Raw genomic sequence first — 17,199 nt, 5'->3', positions numbered from 1 at the left:
TTCAACCGCTGTATATTTTTCCTGCGTGATGTTTAAACTTCGCGCTACTGCGCAATGTCCGTAACGTGAAGAATGGATTTCGAATCTGCTCGCTCTATATTCAGTGGCTGAAGCGCGGAGTGGGAGTGTGTCAGTTCTAGATGCTGTGATGGATGAAGTTTCGTCAAACGGTACGTCTTTTTCGGCAAAGTAGAGTGTTATTTCTAGACGAATCGGCCGAAATCATAGTGTGATATACGTAACATTTTAAGTAGTGTACGCAACAAATGAATCGATCGATGATATTTTGTGTACGCTCGATCCTTCGAGGATCGCGTGGGCGTCCTGTCTTCCAAGTCTGTTGGCCCACGCTCTTCCAGAGACTTTATTTATGCGTTCTTTTCAACTGTATCATCTCAATCGTGTATTGACAAGGAAAACAATGCTTCGAAACATTTCATAATTCCGTTGATGTCCCTTTCTTATTGACAAGTTTCGATCGTCTTAGAACTGGTCGATTTATTGTCAGCTGGTTGATAACTGCTTTCTCAACGCTTACCTAATGTCAACCGTGAATCACGTTTCCTTCCTACTACACGTCCCTGACGCGCTCTGTTTTCCGTTTCACTGCGCCGTGTTTGTTTTCATAGCCGCAACAACTTCCAATTATTCGGAATTTAATGCTTAGGAAAATTTCTATCGCTAGTACGCGTCGCGTTCCTATGAAAGTCATGCAAAAACGTATGTACTGCTATTAATGTAAATAACTCGATACAGACGAAACGTTTAACGTTAGAACTACCAAGTCTTTAATCTTTAATGTGTAATATATTATATATAAATTATTATACTATACAAATAATCACGATTTTATTTCATAAACTAATATTAATTACATAATAAAGTACCAAAGGTAGCCTTACTTATTTAGTAATTGCATAAACAGGAAACCCAAAATCACTGTATTTTGATGGGTTTGATAGTCCTAATATAAAAGATGATTTGAAACTATAATCAAAAGTGAATCCTTTATTTAAATTTGCTTTCAATATTTTCTAGACCTGGGAAGTAGGGAAAGTGGTGGGACATTAACGTGTGCTGGATGTCTCAATGCAATTGATGAAGATGAATTCATACAGGCACTAAATCAAGAATGGCATATCGATTGCTTTCGGTAAAAATAAGTAAAAAAAATGATATATTGGCTACAAAAAGTATTCTTAAACCATTGCACTTATAGCATTTACTTACTAATTAATTAAGTCCGACTATATTAAATTTTGTATTATTTAGTAGTACTTTCATAAGATTATAAAAATTTGATACTACTGAAGATATTTCATTGGAAAATAATTTGTGTTAACACTTTTTTTTGTCATTAAAATTCAGTTGTAGTATGAATAGGAATAAGTCATTCATGAAACTATCATATTTTAGGTGTTCAGCATGTGATATTGGTCTATCCACATGGTACTTTGAGAAAGATGGCTTACTGTTCTGTAAGGATGATTATGGGGCTGCCTATGGTGAAGCTTGTCAAGGTTGTGGCCAAATCATTACAGGTCCTGTCATGTTGGCAGGAGATCACAAATTTCACCCAGAATGCTTTGCCTGCAACTCCTGTGGAGCCTTCATTGGAGATGGAGAGAGTTATGCACTAGTTGAGAGATCCAAGTTATATTGTGGGAGTTGTTACAAGAGACAGATGCAACCAATCAATAGGACAGCTAATTGTCCCTTCTCAAGAAAACCACATAGCATCAGATTGGTTGAGATACCTCCAAATTCTTCCGATCCTGAGAAACAAAGAGGAATTAAATTGACATTAGATACAACTCCAAATCCCCGAAATTGTGGTGCTTTACTTCGCATATCTGAGTATGTACAGGAATATACATTTGTTTCATTCAGTGGTTAGAAGTTAAAAACAAGATACAGGGCTATAAAATAGTGTCAACAATTTTTTATATTGTTTTAAAACAAACGTGCAAAACAAGAGATGATAGAAAGTATTCATTTCTAAAATAAACTAGTACTGCCATTGCAAAATTATATTGTTGTAGCTTTTTTATAAATATTTAACACTATGCATGAATGTGGTTATTTAAAAATAAATAAATAAAGCAAAATAGATGAGCAGCCTCTAATAACTTTGAACTAAAATGCAGGTTAATGAGAAATGTTCGTGGAAAAATCAGTAAGCTGCTGGCCTCTGTGATGGAGGTTCTATTTAGACTATGCTGCCACTTCTCTAATCATAGGTACAGCATAACAAATAAATAATATGCACTAGATATTGTATTTGTTATAAGTTAAATGTGTATCTTTTAGTACCTGCTATTTAACTGCACGCAAAATATATATCTTGTGCAAAATAATTTCCTTGTGTGTAATATTATTTGTTTACTGCATAATATGTGCTGCTTAAATGTGTGAGCATGTAATATTTAGGATGACGTGAAAGTTTAAATCATGCACTTCAGACAATTGCTACATGTTATTTCACTAATATGATTTCAATTCTAATGTCATACTTCTATATTTATTTTAATGACATTTTACATTCAAATATATCTCATTTCTTTCACATTTTCGTATTTTATATCTCTTGTGCTCTGTATTTTATGTGTATCTCACAATTAAAAAGAAAAAGAGGGAAAATGTATTAGGTCACAAATAAACATGGAAATTAGTTCCACTGTTTAATTTCACTTCTAATATCTAAATTAAATATGAATTAAATGCACGCAGTTTTGCATGTTTTGTTTAAAAAATATATACATATATCATATATTTATGAATATTAGAAATGTCATGTGAAATGTGTTACAGACTGAATATGTCCAGTGATCTCATATCTTTGCACATCGGTGACCGCATACTCGAAATAAATGGCACTCCGGTTAAGGATCAGCCTATAGAGAGCATTGAAAATCTAATACAACATTCCGACACAGTTTTACAGGTAAATTTTATCCTACAACGGCAGTTTATGTCTTTACTATCTGTCCAAAAAATAGTTAATGATAAAAACAAAATGCATTGAACATTGCAGTTAACCATTGAGCACGATCCGGACGCAGTGTCTCGACGTCCCGCATATTCATCGCCGACCGCAGCGATGTTGACATCGATTACAAGTCCTAGAACAAGTCCCGAAAATAAAGAACGTCTATTTAAACGCCGGGATGAAGGATATATCAGTGGGACACGAAGCAGACAATTGCGGAGGACCAGGGATCCTATGCACAAAGAGCGTAGTAGCTCCATGTCGCGACTGCTTGACGGGTACAGATCAAGTTTCAAATGAAATGCTTTCATAATGTCTACCGATGCCTGATTATATATTTATTTTAAAGTTTGTTCTGTAATATATTTGTAATATATTTATAGATCTTCGCCCACAAATCCTACATGTGACTTAAGCAGAACTAGATCGTTTCGTGTCGAACCAAAGAATCAAAGAATATTTCGCGCCAGTGATCTAGTAAAGGGTGAACTGCTAGGTACTGGATTTTTCGGGCAAGTGTTCAAAGTCACACACAGAGATACCAACGAAGTGATGGTGCTAAAAGAGTTATACAGAGTAGACGAAGAAGCTCAAAAGAATTTTTTAAAAGAGGTAAGCTTGCGTTTCACCGTCACTGGATCCTTTATGTATCCTTATATTTATGTACATTATTTTATTCTTTGTTATTACCCTTAACAGGTTGCTGTGTTACGTTCGTTACATCATAACAATGTTCTCCGATTCATTGGTGTTCTGTACAAAGATAAAAAGCTTCATTTGGTCACTGAGTACATAGCGGGTGGAACTCTGAGAGCTCTGCTTCATGATACGAACGAAATCTTACCGTGGGAGCAACGGACGTCGTTTGCTAAAGACATAGCCGCTGGCATGGCTTACTTACATTCCATGAATATCATTCACCGAGATTTGAACTCGCACAATTGTCTCGTACGCGAGGATAAGACTGTAGTCGTGGCCGATTTCGGCTTAGCCAGGATAATACAGAATGGCAATTCCCCCCACAGTCGCAAATACAGCAGACATTCCGACGGAGAGGTGAAAACATCAAAGAAAGAGCGAAAGAAACGATACACAGTAGTCGGGAATCCATATTGGATGGCGCCTGAGATGATGAAGGGCAACAAGTATGACGAAAAAGTTGATATATTCAGCTTTGGTATCGTAGTTTGTGAAATCATTGGCCGGGTTCAAGCCGATCCCGATTATTTACCACGCTCTTCAGATTTTGGCCTGAACCAAAACGTATTCAAGGAGAAATTTTGCTCCAATTGCCCAGAAATGTTTTATATGATCGCCTTTCTTTGCTGTGACCTGAATCCCGACAAGAGGCCACCTTTCGAAGTGATGCAGTTATGGTTGAAAGCGTTAGCAAAGCATTTATCGGTGGGTGCAGAATTGCCATCGCATTTGGAATTCGATGTTAGAAACTACACAGGATCGAGTACGAGTACGAGCGAGTCCACGACTCCAGAAACACTGACGCCACAATTGAAGCCTATTAAAGAAGGTCAAGTACACCAGGAGAAGAAACGATGCAGCGGTTGTGACGACAGCACGCTGGAACGCGAAGAAACTGTGCCTAGTAGCAATATTCTTCAAGTGCCTGACGTGATAACTCCTCGAGGAAGGTATACGAGACAAAATAGTAAAACGAACGAATCATCTGGAACCTCTGGTCGTTACTCGAGGCAAAACTCGAGGTCTAAGGAAGCTTCCGTCGATAAACCAGACATTGTTATTTCTCCGGACTCTAGTGGATTCACTGGCTGCTTTCCAAGGCAAACTATCAAGTCGACCGAATCGCCTGCTCACTTTTCTAACGATAATCAGGATTCGTATGTGAAAAATGAAACGGAATCTAATTTGAAACGGATACCTACTATTGAAAAAATACGGTATGTGGGCAGAGCGAGTCCGAGCTCTTTGTCGGATACTCTTGAATACATTATCGATAACAAGTACTCGTACAAAGTGAATAATAATTTGAATTCCAAGTCGGCGGAGAAATCCAGTGAATATAATTCGATGAGCGGCGGCCACTCGAGAACGAAGTTGGAGGGCAAGTTCAAAATGCCGGATACGAATTCTGTTAGTTCCTACTTGAGGCAAATTGGAAAATCAATGAACGTCGTAGAGAAGGAAAGTAAAGTTGATGGTAAGAACAATAACGATACGAAGAAGACTGTAGGCGAGACTTCAAAATCATCGGCAGGCTCTTATCTCAGAAGGACAAAGATTTCTCCCACAAAAGAGACGCCAAAGAATGCATTTTCGCCGCAGAAGAACAGTCAATCCGAAGCTGGTACTTCGTTACAATCAAAAGTAAGTGTAAGCGCGGGAGAAGTTACCGAAGATGAGCCTATCAACGATAGGGTAACCAGGCAGGAAAGTAACGTTTCGGATATCGGTAGTATATTGTCTAGGCAAGGAAGTCTCACAGTATTAGACTGTACAGCCAAACACAAAGATAAGATGTATAAAGATTATTCGCCTTTTAACACCTTGCAGAAGGAGGATCTCCGTAAAGAAAGCAGTTTCAGGAATAATACTGCACTTCATTATACAGATAGTCTCTATTCGAATTCGAGTCTTTCCAAGAACGATAATTTTCTCTCGTACAATACTCGAAATGAGACTAATGTAGATAGCAAAAAAGACTGCACCGCATCCACCCAAAATTGTACGAATTTCGAGTCGAGTAACTCTAAGAAGACAGTAATTGAAACGGCGCCGATGTATGATGGAAAATTGCCTAACTCTTTAACCGAGTACACCGAATGTTATAAAAATGTGGATCTATGCAGGCAGCATAGTTTCGGTTCCGACAGCGCAGTCGGTACCATGAGAAGTAATTTTTTCGCAGATTTAGATTTCGTTCAGTTACGAGATGGTAGGCATACACCGGATTTGTGCCATACTCCTGAACGGTGTTGCACTCCTAATCGGGCTGCGTCGCCGATAGAGAGCACAGCTTTGTGAAGTTTCCACGCTAACAAAGTAATCTATCATTCGTAACGAAACGAATCTTTACTAATCTCATTCTCTTACGCTTAATTGAAGATCTGGTAATTTAAGTTGTGTAGTTCTCATTCTCATTTTTCTAACTTCAATAACCTTAAAAATCATATATGATCAACACGAAGAGAATCTTTTCCTTTTGTCGACTGTGTTGTAATATTGTGTGACATCGTGTGAAAAAATATTATTAACAACTTGATGTCCAGTATTAATGAATCTAATGATCAGTTTGTATGAGTTTGGAATATATTGTGAAAGGCACAGTGATGCCATCCAGACGAACTCGCCCTAAAAGGTTCGCATTCCTGCAAGATCTTGCCTTGTGGTTCTCATAAGCGGGAATTTATGTAATTATAAGACTAACGAAAGCATTCCATCCAGAATTCTTATCTGATGCATTCAGAATCGATAGAACTAACGTGTGCTTTTCAGAAATGGTGTTCGTAAACGCACCGATCGCGTGTTCCGCGATCAACAATTTTCAAAACGTGTTCCCGGGGACATTAAACAGGAAGTCTGGATCGCTCCAGTTCTTTATTCTCTGTGGAAATACGGGATTATATCGAAGAAGTTGTAAGCATTACTGTAGAGACAGTTTTGTAGAATAGAGTGTAAAAAAATGATATTCTTTACCGGATATATATGTACATCATACTGTAAAATATTATCCACATATATGATGGTGGTGTGCATGTACAGATTATTATCGACATGTATAAAATTTGGGCTCGTCAGTTATATCTTTGTTATTCGCATAGGAAATATAATTTTATTTGATTGACATTACATCTTTCCGCTTCTTATGTTCTTCTTATGTATTAATTTCAAAATTGCAAAATTATATATCTTATATTTTTATTTAACTTAAATGATTCACACGTTACACATACGCACGCATACACATGTTAGCAAAGATATAAGTGATGATAAAAGTAGTATGATGTGTATAATATAAAAGAATGTAATATAGTTTTGTATATACATATTCCAACATTTCTCATGTTCAAAACACTGTTTACAGAACATATATTTAACAGTAAAAAGCTTTATATTGATAATGTAGAGACAAAACTTCTTTTGATACTATTAAAAAAAAGTTGTATTTCTATTCTATTACATTCTAATCGTAAACAAAATGTTCCCTAATTTAATCAAAATAGAGTGAGTGGTAGAGTACAGGATTTAAATGACATACAATTGAATTTTGAGTCTTATTAAAACAAAAAAAAAAAAAAATACGATTAATAGTTTTTATACAAATTAATTAGTAAGTTTTCACACTTTGTGTTGCATACAAAAATTTGTTCACTTTGTTACCCATGTTTCTTTCCAGTTCAGATTTTCATTAACGATTGACTATGCATTAACATTGTCTTCTTCCTATTGGGAAAAATTTTGATTTATTTGAACACTGTTGTTATTGAAAGCACTTCGATTCGTTACACCAAATAAATGTTTATTATCTGTGATAAAAGGTGTTTTGAAGCTGTCTATAGTTGAAAAATCTCAAGTGGGAGTAGACTGAAAAAACGTTACTAAAATAATGGAACCCCAATTCTTACTCTTTAATGTATAAGAAGAAAGAAAAATTACTCGCAGTACTAAACTAATAATGTATTGACGAAAATAAAAATGACAAAAAAAAAAGAATGAAAATTTTTCAGATATTAATTTCAATGGACAATACGAGCAATAAATAATACCATATTGTAAAACTTACATTTTGAAAACGAGTAATCATCATTCAAAAAAGTGAATATGTACGAAAACCGATTAGAACAAAAGCAAGAGAAAATAATGTCCGATTTAAATGTTTAAACAGCAGACAAGTATACAATGTTTAAACAAAAGATTTGATGTAAATCGTTGAAACATTCGAGTGGATTTTTAAATAATAAAATTTTAAATAGAGATATTTTTGTTTAGTTAAATTCTCTGTTTGACATTTAAAACGTTTCAAACCATCTAATTGTTAAAATTGCAATCTTTTAAATTTTCAAGCTTCCGAACTACTTGAATCAAAGATGGTTGGCGTTACAGAACGAATGTTTCAAAGTTACGAATAATATCTGCGTATGTCGAATATATTTAAAGACATTAGCGTAACAAATAATGGTCAATCGAGTAATCATGTATGAGTAATCGCGTGTATAATGTAAAACAGCGAGTAACACTCGTTGTAGAATGATTTTCAGCAAACAGTATTAATCTCGTTATCGTTGCTTACTTATGACTACCGTAGTACACAAGTAGGAAACTTTATAGACACGCGAAGGGCACAAAGAAAGACTCTGTAAACTTTTGTAAAAAAAAAAAAGAACATGATGGAGAGGGGGAAGAAGAAGAAGAAGAAGAAGAAGAAGAAGAAGAAGACGAACTTTGGAATGGTAGACACATTATTTTTATAGTCTCTGTAAATTGTTATGCTCCTTCTGTTCGACATATTTGGGGAACACGAGGAGCATTCACAAATCTTAACCCCTTGCAAATTATTTTTCTTTACACCAATAATGGAGTACACGATAGGATCAGAGCATATTTCGTATACTACTTTGTTACGGAAGAAGAAATGAATCAAACAAAACCTTCGCGAGGCCTCATGACAAATTAAAGGTTAAGCACGAAATGATTTCATTAGATGGGGATAGTTTTCTGGAACAAGATTCTGGAATAGAAATTCTCTCTCATCTATTTTTTTAACTGGATTCGTCAGATCTCTCTGTATCTTTGAATGGAAACGCTGTGTTGATTATATATCTGTCATACACAGTGGCATACAAAAATATTTGAGCACTTATAAAACATAAAATGTGTTTATAAATGTTCGAATACTTTCGAGCTACTATATGTTTAAGTTACAACCTTGAAATTATGTGAATTTTTAATGTTGATTTATATGACGTGATTGATCAACATAGTGTTAACATATTTCGTTTCATGGATCTATAATCATAATGTACAATGCAACTTGAGAATTTCTTTCGAGAATCTGTTTCCCAAAACTGCCAAAAATGTGGAGACAGTGTCCATACAGATGAAGAGAGCAATAAATGTATGTATTAATGCCGAAAAAAGGATGTATTTGAAAGAGAAGAATGGGTAGCGCGCACTTTGTTCTTTATATTGCACAATTTGTTAAAATTCGAACGATAATTTTTGCATGTGGTAAAACCACATTTCAATATTGATTATACTATATGTCACATTTTGACACGATAAAAAATTCGTCCCGATGATTGCTCAAAATCTTTGATCGACAGAAGTCGTGAACGAACCGTTTTTTATAAGTCTTTGGTATTTGTTAGTTGCAACATTTTCGAACTATTTTCCGTGCTGAAATTTATGCAACTAGGGAACAGACTGTTTTGTTTAACATTCTAGTAATACAGAGAAAAAAAGAAAAAAATAAATGGTTGAGAATAAATGGCTATGTTGTTTTTCTTGTTACGAAACATTGTAGTAATTCAATAAATGATTATTTATTCAAAACTGCAAAATAAAAAAATTATACATATAAAATTTATATAATGATTATTTAAATTTAAATATTTGAAACCAAGAATTTTTCAAATTTTGAAACGAGCGTCAGTTATCAACTGTCGGTAATTAGATAGTTAGGTGGCATTTTTTATTTAACGATAGAGGAGTAGGTAGCAGCACCTGCCGCTTTAGCATTTTTTATATAAAAAATAAAGCTATATTAAATATAACTTGCATGAAATCTTAAAAAGGTTCATGTATAAAGGATTGCAAATTACTTTAGTTTTTCAAAATTTCATACATATATATAACATATATAAAGTTACATATTTATGCAATAAAAATATATAAAAGTGATATAATAAAAAACATCTTGTCATTATATGAAAGTTATAAAAATATATAATAAATACAGAATCTAAAATACCTTTAATTTGATGTTTTGATGTTGCTGAGTTACACAAAGTCTTTTCAAATCATATCAAAGTGCTTCATTTCTATTTTAGTTATAACGCAACGAAACATCGTTAAAAACGTGACACTGTTCTAAATATGAATACTTTTTTATTAAACAATTTGTTTATCACTTGATTCGCGTTTAAGTTGTAATTATGGACACAATTAAAATGTAATTTAATAAAATTACGACGATGGACTCGACTGTTATAACCGGAAATACAGTTTTGGCGGTTAATAAATGAACATCTAGTGGCGCCACCTATTGACATTTAAAATTCAAAATTTAATATTTCGAATTTGAAAGAGACTGTAATATTCTAGTTGACGATTGGAATGTACATATTTTGTTTTTAAAACTTTTTACGAATTTTTCTTATAATAAGATTTTTAATAACAAAACTCATCATTTTTCATAATAGAGTTCAGGTCCTGAATCAACCAATGGTAGCGCTATTAGCGAAATATGACATTTCCGAGTAAACTATTGGACACATTTTATAAAAATGAAAGCAATATTCAAACGTTTTTCATGATATTTCTGTTAATCAGGTAAGGCTTATTCTGTATTAAACATTAAAGAAGTCCAAATTGTAAGAAAATTAAAAATATAATGGGTATGAAGTTTCGTTCAGTAGAATTATTTTAGAATTTAAGTAGAATTATTTTTCTGATCGTAGAATGCATCATGTATTAAACGAATTCCTATCACACGAAATATAAAAACACGTTTCAAATATAAAAAAATGAAGCATCTTCTTAAAGTCACTTTCTGAAATGGATTGTGTTCTAGAGGAGACATTGTCTGAATATAAATTCATCGTCTAGACATTCGCGAACTCGATATACATCAAAAAAGGGAAAGAACCAGAAAGAAGATCTCTCCAAATCTTTTCTTTAAACCATTACGATCATTTAGTATTCTAAAACACTTGCTATGTCATACGTTTTTGTTATTCGAACCACATAACCTAACAAAGTTGACATTAAGGTTGTATCGATCATAGAAAGCGCCACCGATTACATTTCAATCGATCCATGTGATCGATTTTCATTCAGAAGTTGACCAAAAGTCGTTTCTTTGAATTTGGCTTCATTTGAAAGTTTTCATTCTCAAAAGATATTGATTAGATTAGATATATTATAAAGCGAATCGTTTTTGTAGATGTATCTTTAACTGTCCTGTGAAATAGGATAAGATGATTATTCAGGACTATTGAGGATTTTAAGAAAATGTTACCAATCGCAAAATGTTGGTTATAGAATCTTCAGAGGTATGTATAATTATATAACTCTTGTATCAGTTATTTTTTATGGCGATTGATATTTTAAAATAAGGCATAATCTGCTAATATTTTTTAACAGTGTAACATTTAAAAAATGATTTTATTATGTTTTAGGATGTATCCAGATTCATATCATTTTCATAGTCTGGGTTATCACACTTGACATTGTTACACTGTGCAGTGTTATAATTAACACTGCCGCGTTTAACACAGTTTGAAGCTTCTGGACGAGAGCCATGTCCATTAAGAAAACATTTCTAACATTCCGCTAACATTGCAGTTAGCCTCGTCAGGAGATTAAAAGACGAACTACTATAACACTGCACCTTGTAAACATGTTAAATATGATATAACATGTACAATATAAAAGAAGTTATCTTCAGAAATTCTTTAGCTAATTTAGGTAAAATGATAGTGTATAATCCATTCAAACGATTATTCACTCACGTGCGTTTTATTTTTTCAATCGATCTCGATAAAAGTAAGCGGCAAAGTGATTTCCAGCAGAGTTTTCGCGGGGATGCCGCTGGTATAATTTGTCAAGCGTGGCCGAAGGAAAGAGCGACGGCTTCGAGCGAGGAAATTTATGGGTCGCAACGTGTCGACGGAAACCTTAAATTTTAACGTCCCTGTCGCGTACTCGGCCAGGTCCTGCCCTGCCTGTTAAGGACCTTGTGAAGGGGGATTACGACTTGACTGCTACGAAGCGAGCGTGGAACACCGAGGGGTGGTCTCTCCTCTCTCTTCGCGGTGGGGGAGAATCAGAGAAGTATGGTGGTGGTTCTGTGGCAGGGAAGGGGGTGGCGTTGCGACGGTGCCACAGGAAAAGGTGTAGGGAAGAGGGTGGGTTATGGGGTATAACGCGACGAAGAACATCCGAATAAAATAATAATAAACCGCGGATACGTTTCAGCGCGCGTCGCTCCTTCTTCCGTCCTGATGCTTCGCCTGTCTCTCTTTCTGCCTCGGTCTTTCCTGTTTCTGCGTCGCCTGAAATAAATGAGTCGGGTCTAACCGCTTGAATCGAACGAGCATAATGAGTACAGGTTTGTGTCTCTTTTTCTTTTTCTTCTTGTTTGCTTTTTGCTTTTAAAGTTGTTCTCTATGGTAGAATTGGACAATTATTTTTTGCCTAAAAATTCGATGTATTCATCTTGTCATCATCTACATATTTGGTTCTTCTCTATGTTGTAGACGGATCGTCAGAGGTGTATGACGATGATGTATTACGTCTAAAAGTGAGTCCTTATTTTCTGTTTAATATTGGGAACAAAAAGAACATTCATTTATTTAATATAGTGATACATTCGAAGTTTATGAGTATTTAATGTGATCGATTATTTTTCTATGAATTGTCAGTTTTTGTTGGGTTGCTTATCGAAATCTTCTTTGTATTAATATGCCGCCATCATCGTTTATTTGTAAAAAGATGATTAAGTTAATTTATACGAAACTGAATAATTCATTCATTTCGTCTGGCTGTTTTGTAAATGCAAGACCACCGAAGCTGCCGCCGGTAGACTGACTACATGCGAGTGAAACGCGACATTTTAAGGCTTGCGTGACACGGATCGATATAATTTTCTGCAGTTTAGATCGTTGCGAGAAGAGGTGGATTCCAGGTACTTGGAAAAAGAAGGTTAACAACACCACGAAACAGCAATGTTCACCATGGAGCAATTTGCAAATAAAAAAAAAGGATGATATTGCGAGAGTTTCAAAACACATATAATCAGCTTACTAGTTTATCTTAAATGTAATTCATTAGAGTTTAATTCTGTATAAGTCGATTACAAATGATACCGATTTATCAGTTAAAAGATAGTCGGAGAAGAGATGTCGTTAAACTGGAAGAATCTTTTCTCTTTACATACTAATTTTAATCTTGTTTCAACAAGGGGATACTGAATATGTTGAGGAATACCCTAACATACTGTTGGAACAAGAAATGACATGTATTGGACGTCAGAAGAATACTTGAGTTAAGTTAAGTAATTTGCTTCGTAATTCGCTAAATTCAATTATGAACTATTTTTAACGGATCTACATTTGAAAACGTTATTAGAGGCATGATAAACAGCAGAATATATCATTTACATTGACAAACGAAAAATTATAGATACATATGTCTATGGAGAAATACCGAGTGCAAGACGAAGACAAACTTTTATCTATTAAAAAATTTAAGTCTCATCACTATTTATAAATCTATAAAATTACGAACTTTTTGATGATAAAAGAATGTGATTGGATCATAAATGACTCAAAGGACGTAGCAGGGCTAATACAGAAAGCCATCCACGAACGTTTCATCGAGTAACGGAGCCGGAGCGATCGACCTCACAGTTCGAACGACTTGGTATTCCTCGTGGTCGAATCGTCGTGAGTCATAGCGATCACTCGGCGGATTCGCAGATCATATATTTATCGCGGCTGTACGAAAAGCCCGCTGAGATGTTTCTTCTCAGGGACAAATCAATGGGGCTGGCGAGCCGGCGGTGGCCGTTTGATGTCAAGAAAGAGCTCGACCCGCTCGGATTCAGCTATCTCGACGTCGTCGCCGACGGCGGCATCCTACTGCGATAACGCCATTATGCGAATTCGCGATTTGCATATTTCAGAAAGCGCTGCACAGGAAAGCATAAACAACTCCGGCCGCTCCGCGCAACGAGAGCGCCGTGGCTTCCTCGTCAGAAGAGTTACACGCATGGAAGATTTACGGAGAATCCAACGGTTTCCCTTTTCCCTTCCTTCTATCCTTTTTCCACCTTCTTCCGACTCGTCGTTTTCTTCGCTGTCTCACTTCTCTTTTTCTTTTTTTTTTTAGGGAACCTCCTCTCGCACTTTGTATTCAGGCATAAATGCATGGCGACGCGAAATGGGAATTGGCTGAATACCTCCAGACGATCATCTCGGGGACGGAGGAGGAAAAAACCGGTCCAACAGTTTTGCTAGACTGCAGCTCGCGGTTTTCGGGCCGAATCCCGCGACCGAGGCTAATCCTTGGAAGACCATCTTTCGGCATGCTGACTGATGTGTCTCTCGAAATAGACGGAAGATCGTTTGTATATACACGATTTTGTTATTCAGCACGGTGTACCTTACTTCAGCAACTTTGCTGTCCGCAGTGTATGGAGAATACAGAATGTCTTCTCTTTTCCTACCTTTTATGTACCGTTTTAGAGTAAATACATCTGGGAGTATATAGCATAATAGAGTTATTTGAGTCACCTAGGCTTCAACATCCTGAAAATATATAGCTATAGAGTTGTCAATATATATAATATACTTCACTGTTTCATCAAACCATTAATTAGGAGTTAAATATGTAATCTATTTTCAAGTTTAAAAATTGTTCATAACCGATTTTACTGAATTACATAGCGGATTATTTAGTTCGACTCAAACATCCTTCTGAGTCAAATTGCCCTGTCTAAATGGTTCTAGCCTTTAATTTGGAGAAATTTAGATCTTAATTTAATTATAGAAGATAAATTCCAATTCTTCACAAGATATATACAATTTATCTTCGTATTATTAATGTCGTATGCAGATAATGGTTTATCACAGAGATTCTTCATTTCCATCCAGTAGTGCTGACAACCGAGCAGAACGGAGGGCACGAGACCACCAACAGACAAGGATCGACCGCCGTAGATCGCCTTTTCCGCGCATTATAATGCTAACGGTCGCTTATCAGGACAGCATAAAACGTTTCAGCGCTAGTTTCGCCGCGATAAGTGGCGGAGCGCGCGAAACGTGCGCGCTCGCTTACATAAGTAATATAATTGATTCGTTACAAGCGCTCCTACACGACAGATAAGTTTATCTGTGACGCGCATCAACGAAACCGGTTAGATAACGAGCGCCGCTACATCATATAATAAGCTTTAATTATTCGGATAATGAAGCTCATCGTCCTCTTCTAATGACAAATAACATCGGCTCAACCATAAGCCACTGCAGCGAAACCATCATGTCGAAACTTCCGGAGGAAAAGTTACATTGACTTTCCTCGACGTTTCCTTCGACTCTACGGTGTTACGGCCCTTTTAATCTACTACTGTTTGTTTCACTTGTAATTTCAATCTGCTCCTAGTTTACACGTCACCCAAGATATGAAAAGCTATCTTAGAGAAATGTAATTTATTTATGATAAGTTGAAAATCATAGTTATGTATGTCAAGATTTTGAGAATCTGGATCTAGTCATGACCCTTAACTTTTAAAAGCATCAAATGTTTCATAATTAATTAAGTTGCAACTTTATTCTTTGTCGCGATACGTTTTCATGACTTCGAAGAATATAAACGACTCTTGAAAAACGACTACTAGGAATAATATAAGAACCTCAGAGGTACAGTGGTAACAGTGGTCCATAATTTTAAATTGTACGTCTTCAGTTGCTTTTGTTTCATCCTGTTCCAGTTTACCAGTTCGAAGAATCCCGAACAACCTGTTAAACTGATCGGACAAAACCTGGAAGACGTTGATCTTGGATGAAAGAACAAGTCCCTGGTACCAACTTCCATCTGGTGTCTTAACGAGCAACCATTTTAATAAACTCGTCACACCGGTGCACGGACTAAGATCGAGAGCCTTTCCATATCTCGAATTTCAATTTTCACGCGACACTCCGTAAAGTATCCAGAGGCAAGAAGGAACGCGGCAGTAAGAAATCGCTGAGAAAGATCTCGACGAAGGAAAAAACGCGTTTGCCGTCAAATACCAGCGATCAGGCGGAAAGAAAGGAGGCTGGATGATGTACCGGTAGATCCACGTTCCACGCCGGATATTTACGTGTAGCCCGATGGCCGAACTCCTGTCGAACATCGGGTTTTACAGCGTCGAGCAACGGCGTATCGTTGGCCATCATCGAGGACCAAGGATCTGGCGACTGGTTACACACAAGTAGATGGATGAAGGTGGCTGGAACAAGGTGGCGGTTGATGGGTGTAAATTCAAGATACGATCTTCTCCCTTCTGTGTCCCTTTCCAAGTGGATTTACCGACTGCTGCGCGTTCTGTCCGCTTTACTCGGTTTTTAATTATCTCCGGGGTCCCTGAGACAAAGGCGTCGCCGCCGTCGTCAGCCAGGTAAACGTTTCTCTGTCTTACCTCCTTTGGCCGACGAGGACCGGGGATGTCTGACGAACCTTCTGGAACTGGGACGTGACGTATCGGCGCTGGAAAGCTGAAGAATCCTGGCAATGAATCGATTGAATATGTAAATGGGCTTTTGAATTGTTTGGAGGAAGTTCAGAAACGAAAAATCGAGGAAGATAATTCTTACATGGATAAGAACTAACAGTCGTGTTTTAAAAGATATGCCACTGTAGTATTCGATGAGGAATTTTAGAAGACGTATGGATTATGGAACGCAAAGATGATTTATCGATTCGTTGGTTCAAACAACGATATAAATTTAATTGTTAGATTAGGTACTTGGTTTATGATTTAGATTCCATCATGAAATTGGCGAATGGTCTTCATAGAGTTGCGCTAGGCCGCTAATAAAAGATGTCCCCGTCTGGTCGCATTATCATTTTAATTGCTTCGTTTTGTGCTGAACCTTTTTGCCAGATCCTTATCTCCGCGTCGGGACAAATTAGCACCCCGACTGTGTGTTCGGTTGAAACCTGTTCGCTGGAATCTGCAAATTACCTTTTCTGCCGCCTCGATATAAAGGACGCCGGACATTCGGAATGGCGCGAGCGCGCCTTTTACGCCAGCGATCTTGCGCCGAGTGTTGCAAGTACAAATGAGCGAATTTACGTCCCGAAGAGCTACGACTCTCACTTTCGATGCATGTTAAGGAAGAGTAGCACCGTGTTTTGCAATTAGAAGCGTTAACCGTATGCTACTAGACCTTTGCAGGTTCTATTGGCGAAGAAATTCCTCTCGAAGGTAACCATAGCCCATAATTACCGGGAAAAGTTTTGCAATTGAA

At 36.5% G+C, this 17,199-nt stretch overlaps 1 protein-coding gene and 1 long non-coding RNA gene across 5 annotated transcripts in view; both read left to right on the top strand.

Annotated features, from left to right (window-relative positions):
* The first annotated feature begins 17 nt into the window (after positions 1-17).
* On the top strand, positions 18-9,452 carry LIMK1 (LIM domain kinase 1). 4 transcript variants are annotated; one of them, XM_069128794.1, is made up of 8 exons: positions 18-170; positions 1,039-1,153; positions 1,417-1,857; positions 2,148-2,240; positions 2,812-2,944; positions 3,035-3,267; positions 3,373-3,601; positions 3,689-9,452. In XM_069128794.1, exons 1-8 carry the CDS (start codon positions 149-151, stop codon positions 5,987-5,989), a joined length of 3,567 nt encoding a protein of 1,188 aa, XP_068984895.1. In that variant the 5' UTR covers positions 18-148; the 3' UTR covers positions 5,990-9,452. The 4 variants fall into 4 exon arrangements, with proteins under 4 accessions (XP_068984895.1, XP_068984894.1, XP_068984897.1 ...); XM_069128793.1 differs by lacking the exon at positions 18-170 and adding an exon at positions 211-720; XM_069128795.1 differs by lacking the exon at positions 18-170 and adding an exon at positions 784-802.
* Positions 9,453-10,523: 1,071 nt separating this feature from the next.
* LOC138187638 (uncharacterized) overlaps positions 10,524-17,199 on the top strand; it is a 179,581-nt gene continuing 172,905 nt past the window's right edge. Inside the window, exons 1-5 of the long non-coding RNA XR_011175228.1 lie at positions 10,524-11,238; positions 11,365-12,093; positions 12,164-12,296; positions 12,445-15,606; positions 15,678-17,156. This is a non-coding gene — a long non-coding RNA (uncharacterized LOC138187638). The remainder of the gene's footprint in view (positions 11,239-11,364; positions 12,094-12,163; positions 12,297-12,444; positions 15,607-15,677; positions 17,157-17,199) is intronic.

Source organism: Bombus flavifrons, chromosome 15 (genome assembly GCF_040668555.2).
Source record: "Bombus flavifrons isolate JBK064 chromosome 15, iyBomFlav1_principal, whole genome shotgun sequence".
Lineage (NCBI taxonomy): Eukaryota > Metazoa > Arthropoda > Insecta > Hymenoptera > Apidae > Bombus > Bombus flavifrons.
Note: the sequence above shows the minus strand (reverse complement) of the source record. Positions and strands in the feature narration are given on the sequence as shown.

Bases quoted from the DNA above. Each gene is read 5' to 3' on its own strand.
- LIMK1 (XM_069128793.1), top strand. From the start codon at position 660: ATGCTTAGGAAAATTTCTATCGCTAGTACGCGTCGCGTTCCTATGAAA. The intron at 721-1,038 runs GTATGTACTGCT...AATATTTTCTAG, and splicing joins TATGAAAGTCATGCAAAAAC to ACCTGGGAAGTAGGGAAAGT. The intron at 2,241-2,811 runs GTACAGCATAAC...AATGTGTTACAG, and splicing joins TGCCACTTCTCTAATCATAG to ACTGAATATGTCCAGTGATC.